General features: G+C 39.8%; 1 protein-coding gene across 1 annotated transcript; it reads right to left on the bottom strand.

Moving 5' to 3' along the window:
- Positions 1-4,989: 4,989 nt before the first annotated feature.
- On the bottom strand, positions 4,990-6,794 carry LOC146628993 (ATP-dependent RNA helicase DDX54-like). The gene is made up of 5 exons (XM_085357093.1): positions 6,744-6,794; positions 6,067-6,215; positions 5,863-5,976; positions 5,553-5,773; positions 4,990-5,300 (listed from the first exon to the last, which is right to left on the bottom strand). Exons 1-5 carry the CDS (start codon positions 6,792-6,794, stop codon positions 4,990-4,992), a joined length of 846 nt encoding a protein of 281 aa, XP_085213219.1.
- Positions 6,795-9,078: the final 2,284 nt, after the last annotated feature.

The raw sequence follows: 9,078 nt of genomic DNA, 5'->3' as shown, positions 1-9,078 counted from the left end.
TCACTACACTTTGATCCTTTGAAGTTTTTCCTTAAACAGGGGTGACACACAGCAGTTTTTTAGTTCGTGTCTTCGCAGCATTTGTGTTTGCAGCCTTCACACGTTCACCACAGAAACTTTTGGAAACCTTTTCAGAGTTGTCGTGTACAACCTTCAACATGTATCCAACAAGACACCAACCAAGGCAAAAAGATTACGCCGCTTCTCCTTCCTGTCGTGGCCGGCCAATTTCCCCAAATGACCTCTTAGCCGTCCAAAGGGCATTACATGACAGTAAGAAGGAAAACTACCACCTCCAGAATAAAATTCAACAGATTGAAGAAGAGAAACTTCAACTGGAGGAGAAGTGTAGACAGATGGAAGCGCAAAATAAGAACCTGGAAGAAAGACAAAAACGCCAGCCCGACATAAATATTCAACCCGTTCTCACTCCCAAAGCGTAACATTTTACGCTAGGTGACAAATCGTCACCATATTACGTTTTCGGCTACCCACCACGTTCCTAAATGACGACCTCGGAAAAAGAGGAAATATGAGAACCGTCTGGACTGAACCTACACATGTTCGCTCTTTTTCTTCAAATCGCTTAGAAACACGCTATTTAACATCATTAAAGTCCTGGTTAAGGTCAGGAATAAGGTTATGGTCAGGGCTAGGGATAAGGTTAGGTTTAGGGCTGGAATACAGGGCTGGAACGTCTACTACCGCGGGAGCGTCATTGCACTGGATTCCAGCAATAACCCGCCGCGTACCATAAGAACGCCGAAGGTCTCCTTTCGCGTTCCTCAGGAACGCCGCGGGACGTGACAAAACGTCGACATGTTACGCCTCGGGAGTGAGAACGCTCTGAAATATTATTAATGAGGGTTGGGGAATCAAGTTTGGACAAGCCCGAGAGCAGATTGTCTTCCTAATTAAGGAAAACAAGCAAAAGAGCGTGGAACTAAAGGAGATGTCCAACCAGCTTAAAGACAGCAAAGCTACTGTTGAGAAGACAGAATGGGATCTCCAATATATGGACCAAATGAATCGGCTGCTCCAAACAAACTTCGATGAAGCTGTGAAAAAAAATAAAGAAATCCTCCAACAGAAGGAAGAACAGGAGAAAAGGCAAAGAGACATGGAGCACAAACTCAAAGTCACGGAGGAAAAATACAGAATGCTGAAAGAGAAGGTGGATGATACTCTGCGCCAAAATAAAGACCACCTTCACGAGAAAAAGCAACTAGAAGGGGAAAAAGAAAAACTGGACAAACAATGCTCGCACATGCAGAAAAGGATGGAGCAAATGGCGAGAAACAACTCCGAGCTCACTAAGGGGATATTGTTGGAATACAACAACTTGAAGCGCAAACACACTGAAATGCAGGCGCAAAAGCAAGAACAAGACAACATACATGACGACCTGCAGCGTACGCTCCAAGATATCCACAAAAGAAATGAGGAGCTACAAGACATGTACAAAGAAGTACAACAAAGAAACGCAGACATGCACAAGGACAAGATAATGCAGGAGGAAACATCCAAAGAGCTCAGGGAAAAGCTTGAAGAAAAACAAGCAACGTTGGAAGAGGTGGAGAAAACGTGCAAGAAGCTTGAGAAACAAAACAAAGAAACCATCGATGAGTTGAGAACCCTCATCCTGGAAAAAAAAGCTCTTGTAGAAAACTGCATGAAAAAGAAGAACAAACGCTTCCGCTGGCCCTGGAGGAGGAACTCTACTGCTTCCTCAGCAGGTGTAGCCTCGTCTTGCTCCACCTCTGTTCACCTCCCCAACCAGTCCCGGCAGTTGACTGTCCCCTCCTGAGCCTGGTTCTGCCGGAGGTTTCTGCCCGTTTAAAGGCAGTTTTTCCTCCCCACTGTCGCCTAGTGCGTGCTCAGAGGGGATTGTTGGGGTTTTCTCTCCTCTACCTTGTTTCATTATTTACTTAACTTTTTGTGCTTGCTTCATTTTACCTTGTTTCATTATTTACTTGTTAACGTTTTGTTCTTACTTCATTTTACCTTGTTTCATTATTTACTTGTTAACGTTTTGTTCTTACTTCATTTTACCTTGTTTCATTATTTACTTGTTGACGTTTTGTTCTTACTTCATTTTACCTTGTTTCATTATTTACTTGTTGACGTTTTGTTCTTACTTCATTTTACCTTGTTTCATTATTTACTTGTTAACGTTTTGTTCTTACTTCATTTTACCTTGTTTCATTATTTACTTGTTGACGTTTTGTTCTTACTTCATTTTACCTTGTTTCATTATTTACTTGTTTAACTTTTTCTTTTTCAACTTATTCATAAAACAATAAACCAATTGAATTTATCCTTTGAGTATTTTTCATCTTTTCATCTATAACTTTTTCAAACATTCATATCTGTCGTTTATCTTCTTCTTGAAACCTCATAAATGGTGAAGGAAAAATCCTGGAACATGGTTTGAAACACTGAAATTGTTTCAGCTGAAACCGGCAAAGTCATACGTGTGTGTGTGTGTGTGTGTGTGTGTGTGTGTGTGTGTGTGTGTGTGTGTGTGTTACTCTGTACATGAAACAACTTTGTAGAAAACCATTTTCCTGTCGAAACATTAGCAAACACAAACAAAGTGTTATTAACAAACGAATTACTAATATCCCTCTCTATGATAGTGATTTATTTTCTTACGGGATTAAAACTGTAAATTTTACCAAACTAAAGAAAGTAATACAAAGTAATAAAACTTTTTATCATTTAGTTAAGATCCAACATCCATTCTTTTCATAGTTGGTTGCTACCACCAGAGGGCGACATGGAGTACTTTTACCCATGTAGAGAAACATAAACGCTCATATATTACACACGCACCAACATTTTACTGTCTATTACTACATCAGTCTGTTTACATTAAACTGATATTGATAAATAAACTCACAAATATAGCTTCATGAATTTGGTAACGTCCTGTAAGTCATATCGTCAAATGCTTTTGTTCCAAAATAAAAAGGCTGTTGAAATAATGATTGGTGTGGTTTTTACAGGTGAATGAGCAGCAGAATAACTACAGAGAATCTGTGAATACATGAATGACCTTTTGTAATATGCCTTTAGCCTATTAGTGCCCTGAAAGAGTGGAGATTTTACCTATTTTAGCAAAATGATCTACAAACTGTATGGGTGAATATAGGAGCTTGTTAACAGGTTAGCATGTCCAACTAACAGACAGGAAAATGAGCTATGTATTTTTTAGATATCATGTTATCAGCTGACCACTGAAAGCTCTTTCTGCATATATCTTCTACACGTTCTGTCTCTTGTCACGTGTGTGTTTATATTTAAATCATGTATGTTGATTATTTAAATATGCTTTTTCATTCATTTTTAAAAAATGTCAACAGCTGTCGTTTACAGATTCATTCTTTACTATATGCTATATATATATATGAACATGAACAAAACTGAAAACACTGGGTCACCGACCCAGGAACCCTGACAATATGTATTTTACCTGGTTAATGTGTGTGGCGGGGCGTGGTCTGCAGCGCCGCTGCAGGGGAGGCGGACGCACCTGAGCGGCACCCGCGATCACGCCTCGGCGCCTTAACGTCTGTGCTCTCTATGCTGTTGTGTTGGTATGTGTCGGGCTGTGAGCTTTAACACCGGCTGTATGCATACAGCAACCGTGTGTGAAAAGTGGTCAATAAAGAGAAGCTGTAAAGCGTGTTCATGGAAACATCGTTGGGTCTGCCGTGATATGTTTACAATGGGACTTCTGCTCCTGAATCTCTGCGCACAGCGTCTGCAAATCGGAGCTGTATGAAGTCACTTTCATCTTTACGCAGGACTGTAAGCTGTCATCTGTGAGGCGTGAGCGGTGTTTGTTTTTAACATAGTTCACGGTGGAGCTGCTGACATAATGTGGATCCGAAGATTGATAATTAGCCTACCTGGGGTTGAAAGTCTCGATAAATGCACGGCGTTTCGGCGGGTATATCGGCTTCCGCAAGTGTGACGCTTATTTTGAGCGTTCAAAAACTAATAGAATATAATTTTATATTTATATTTCATTTCAATATCACAGTAATCTTCCAATTTAGAACTACAAGTTAAAAAAGAACTAACACAAATAAAATACACTTCAGCTAATTACTTAAAAAAATAATTTATTTTCCCAAACCACGCAGAGCCGCACTAAAAGGACTAAAGAGCCGCAGGTTGCTGACCCCTGCACTAACCTATTCAGCTGCTTGTGAATGCAAATATCTAATCAGCCAATCACATGCCAGAAAAAAAAAAGGGTGATTTAAGTGACTTTGAAGGCAGCATTGCTGTTGGTGACAGATGGGCTGTTTTACGTTTTTCAGACACTCCTGATCTTCTCAAATTTTCTCAGGAATTTACAGAGAACAGTCCAAACTGAAAAGCGAAATAAACATTTCCCTGGGTAAAAATGCCTTGTTGATTGCAGAAGTCAGAGGGGCGTGGCCATGCTGAAGGCAAGAGGAATTCTAAGCCAGTTTCTCAACCCAGCCCATCTGATATCAGTAACCACAACACATTCAAAGTCAATTAAAAGTCGCCTTTCTTGCCCGTTCCGATGCTCGCTTTCAACTTTGAAATGAGACCACTTGGACAACAGTAATGATAAATAATTGCAAATAGAGCACGTTTACAGAATTTAATGTCATTTTTATAGAGCACCTCTTATTTTAAGAAAAGATGGGCGAGACGATTTTTGAAACTAACTGCAAATTAAGCACACAATATTTAATATCTGTATTTTACCATTTTGATAAGACATATTTCAGTACTCCAAAACACTTTTATTAGACTGCCAACATGCTTACAAGTAGTAAATCCAGGTTAGTGGATCATAATTAAACATAACTCTGTGGCAAACGCAGAGTTCAGCAGGCCATCAAGGAAGAAGTGACGTGCATTTCTGCAGTGTAAAGATTCACAAATGATTTTCTCCTTAATCTACAGTCACACAAAGCGCCAGGAAAATCTTTGGTGATGTTCTCAGATGATTCTGACGCTTATCACCCAGTTCCTCGTGATGTCCTCCACACCATCAACCCTCTGTCCTCCTCCCAGTTTCTTCCTCAGCTTGCCTTTCTTATGGCCACCCCTTCCAAAACCTGACTTTTTAACTTCTCCGAGCCACTTTTTGTTCTTGGAGCGGAGCTTCCTCATCCCCCCGCCCTGCAGGAACTGGTGCTTCTGCTTTTTCTTGCGCTGCTTCATGATCTGATCCTTTGTTTTCAGCTCCGAGCGTGCTTTGTGGTCACCGGAGCTCTGTACGTTTGGACCTCGTCGGCCACGGCCACGACCTGGGAGAGGCACGACACAACAAAGAGGTTGGAGGTTATAGCTCGCAAGGCTGGAAGAGGGACTTGAAGTATTTACCTTTAGAGTTGAGTTAAAACATGGTGGCTGATGGTCTATATTTAACATGTTTGTGCTATTCATTTTGATGCCTTCCTACCTCTTGCTGGCTTCCTGCCTCCTCCGCCTGTTTCTCCATCTGATCCAGATCCTGTATCATCAATCTTGTATTTTTTCCTTCACTCCTCATAACTGACATGTTGTCAAGTGATACAACATCTTCACAGTACAGCTTAATATTGTCATAGGAGTAGAGAAGAGGGTCATTGAGAGCAGCACACAGAGAAGCTTTTTGTTGGAAGGATACAAGTTCTTCCTGTTCTTCTTGTTACTGATAACCTGACCGCTGTCTGTTTTGATCTTCTTCTTCTGGTCTTCTTTTCCCGTTTCTCTCACAAAACGCTTCCTCTTACGGTCCCTAAAAAAAGAAGGGGGAAAAAAGACTTTAAATTATAGTTTGAAATGACCATTTGGTGGATACTGAGTCAAACATAGGGAAATTTGTACCATTTCATCATTTTCTTCTGCTGGTTAAGGCGATCGCCTTCATCTCCCATGAGATCAAGGACAGCTGAAGAGGCCTGCTGTTCAAAAGCACTGCCCTCTCCACCGAGACTCAACCTGTCGACGCATAATACAGGACAAAACAGCATAAAACACAAAGCCATTCACATTTTTTAAAGAAACAGATGCAACAGTTTAATGCCTCACCCTCTCTCAGAGTCAAAGTCTTTAGGTCTGTAAGGGATATAATACTCTTCATCTTTGCCTGACTGCCTCTTTTTCTTGGTCTTTGGTCGCTCTTCGCCATCTTCCTGCTGACCTCTTCTTTTACCACCTACCACCTCTGAAAACACCCCCTGGTGGAAATAGAAAGAATTACATGGTACAAAGTGACAAAGCATGATACAGAGATCCTACTATCTTCCTCTTCTAGTTTGTATACAACATCATCTACATCAAAACTGCACTTTATTTTGCTTCTTCTTCATCAGACAGCACAAACAACTTTCTCATTTTGACTCAAATATTGGTTTTGAATGAAAATGATGAAACAATCCTGGGTGTTTATTCAACTTGTGAGCAGGTTTTCTAATCCACCGTACTATTATTATTGACACTAGTACATGTTCGTGCTGCTGGCAAACTAATACACTCAAGAACATATAGCAAAGCAAAAAAGTGAAAAGTAGGTCTTGCCTACATAAATAAACATAAGACAGTTGTGAAACTTTGACATAGTAACATCTGCAGTAATATTTACACCTGTGATGACATCTCACCAGCATTAGCCTTATTTTGAAACCAAGATTGTTTACACAGACTTTGTAATTGCAGAGAAATGCTCCATTTATTTTGGTCATTTCATTTTTGAGCAGGAAGCTCACCTTTCTTGTTATAGCCTTTAGACGAATAGAGAGTTTTCCAATTAAATACATATTCTTTAAATAATGTTCCCTCTTATAAAAAGTAGGATAATTTAAAAAAAAATTTTAAAAAATGTATTATACCTCTATTACTTAGAAAAAAACCTGTTTTTTTTCTGTTGTCTGTTATATAACGTTAGTGATGCTCGTTTCAATTCATTTCTTAATCAGCTAAACAGGTCAGTTAAGAAACAGTCAAATATTAAGTTACATTTGAAAACGGTTTAAAAAAAAATATCCCCATTCCAAAATGTCACATGACAATCTCATTGGCTCACGGAGTTATGATGTCACTACACTTTGATCCTTTGAAGTTTTTCCTTAAACAGGGGTGACACACAGCAGTTTTTTAGTTCGTGTCTTCGCAGCATTTGTGTTTGCAGCCTTCACACGTTCACCACAGAAACTTTTGGAAACCTTTTCAGAGTTGTCGTGTACAACCTTCAACATGTATCCAACAAGACACCAACCAAGGCAAAAAGATTACGCCGCTTCTCCTTCCTGTCGTGGCCGGCCAATTTCCCCAAATGACCTCTTAGCCGTCCAAAGGGCATTACATGACAGTAAGAAGGAAAACTACCATCTCCAGAATAAAATTCAACAGATTGAAGAAGAGAAACTTCAACTGGAGGAGAAGTGTAGACAGATGGAAGCGCAAAATAAGAACCTGGAAGAAAGACAAAAACGCCAGCCCGACATAAATATTATTAATGAGGGTTGGGGAATCAAGTTTGGACAAGCCCGAGAGCAGATTGTCTTCCTAATTAAGGAAAACAAGCAAAAGAGCGTGGAACTAAAGGAGATGTCCAACCAGCTTAAAGACAGCAAAGCTACTGTTGAGAAGACAGAATGGGATCTCCAATATATGGACCAAATGAATCGGCTGCTCCAAACAAACTTCGATGAAGCTGTGAAAAAAAATAAAGAAATCCTCCAACAGAAGGAAGAACAGGAGAAAAGGCAAAGAGACATGGAGCACAAACTCAAAGTCACGGAGGAAAAATACAGAATGCTGAAAGAGAAGGTGGATGATACTCTGCGCCAAAATAAAGACCACCTTCACGAGAAAAAGCAACTAGAAGGGGAAAAAGAAAAACTGGACAAACAATGCTCGCACATGCAGAAAAGGATGGAGCAAATGGCGAGAAACAACTCCGAGCTCACTAAGGGGATATTGTTGGAATACAACAACTTGAAGCGCAAACACACTGAAATGCAGGCGCAAAAGCAAGAACAAGACAACATACATGACGACCTGCAGCGTACGCTCCAAGATATCCACAAAAGAAATGAGGAGCTACAAGACATGTACAAAGAAGTACAACAAAGAAACGCAGACATGCACAAGGACAAGATAATGCAGGAGGAAACATCCAAAGAGCTCAGGGAAAAGCTTGAAGAAAAACAAGCAACGTTGGAAGAGGTGGAGAAAACGTGCAAGAAGCTTGAGAAACAAAACAAAGAAACCATCGATGAGTTGAGAACCCTCATCCTGGAAAAAAAAGCTCTTGTAGAAAACTGCATGAAAAAGAAGAACAAACGCTTCCGCTGGCCCTGGAGGAGGAACTCTACTGCTTCCTCAGCAGGTGTAGCCTCGTCTTGCTCCACCTCTGTTCACCTCCCCAACCAGTCCCGGCAGTTGACTGTCCCCTCCTGAGCCTGGTTCTGCCGGAGGTTTCTGCCCGTTTAAAGGCAGTTTTTCCTCCCCACTGTCGCCTAGTGCGTGCTCAGAGGGGATTGTTGGGGTTTTCTCTCCTCTACCTTGTTTCATTATTTACTTAACTTTTTGTGCTTGCTTCATTTTACCTTGTTTCATTATTTACTTGTTAACGTTTTGTTCTTACTTCATTTTACCTTGTTTCATTATTTACTTGTTAACGTTTTGTTCTTACTTCATTTTACCTTGTTTCATTATTTACTTGTTGACGTTTTGTTCTTACTTCATTTTACCTTGTTTCATTATTTACTTGTTGACGTTTTGTTCTTACTTCATTTTACCTTGTTTCATTATTTACTTGTTAACGTTTTGTTCTTACTTCATTTTACCTTGTTTCATTATTTACTTGTTGACGTTTTGTTCTTACTTCATTTTACCTTGTTTCATTATTTACTTGTTGACGTTTTGTTCTTACTTCATTTTACCTTGTTTCATTATTTACTTGTTAACGTTTTGTTCTTACTTCATTTTACCTTGTTTCATTATTTACTTGTTGACGTTTTGTTCTTACTTCATTTTACCTTGTTTCATTATTTACTTGTTTAACTTTTTCTTTTTCAACTTATTCATAAAACAATA

Source organism: Diplotaxodon limnothrissa, linkage group LG7, assembly GCF_057381915.1.
Source record: "Diplotaxodon limnothrissa isolate DT_005_m linkage group LG7, D_limnothrissa_male_GT1.1, whole genome shotgun sequence".
Classification (NCBI taxonomy): Eukaryota; Metazoa; Chordata; class Actinopteri; order Cichliformes; family Cichlidae; genus Diplotaxodon; species Diplotaxodon limnothrissa.
This window is presented reverse-complemented; position numbering and strand designations above follow the sequence as displayed.

Bases quoted from the DNA above. Each gene is read 5' to 3' on its own strand.
- LOC146628993 (XM_085357093.1), bottom strand. From the start codon at position 6,794: ATGTATTTAATTGGAAAACTCTCTATTCGTCTAAAGGCTATAACAAGA. The intron at 5,977-6,066 runs GTGAGGCATTAA...ATGCGTCGACAG, and splicing joins GACTTTGACTCTGAGAGAGG to GTTGAGTCTCGGTGGAGAGG. The intron at 5,774-5,862 runs GTACAAATTTCC...TTCTTTTTTTAG, and splicing joins CAGAAGAAAATGATGAAATG to GGACCGTAAGAGGAAGCGTT.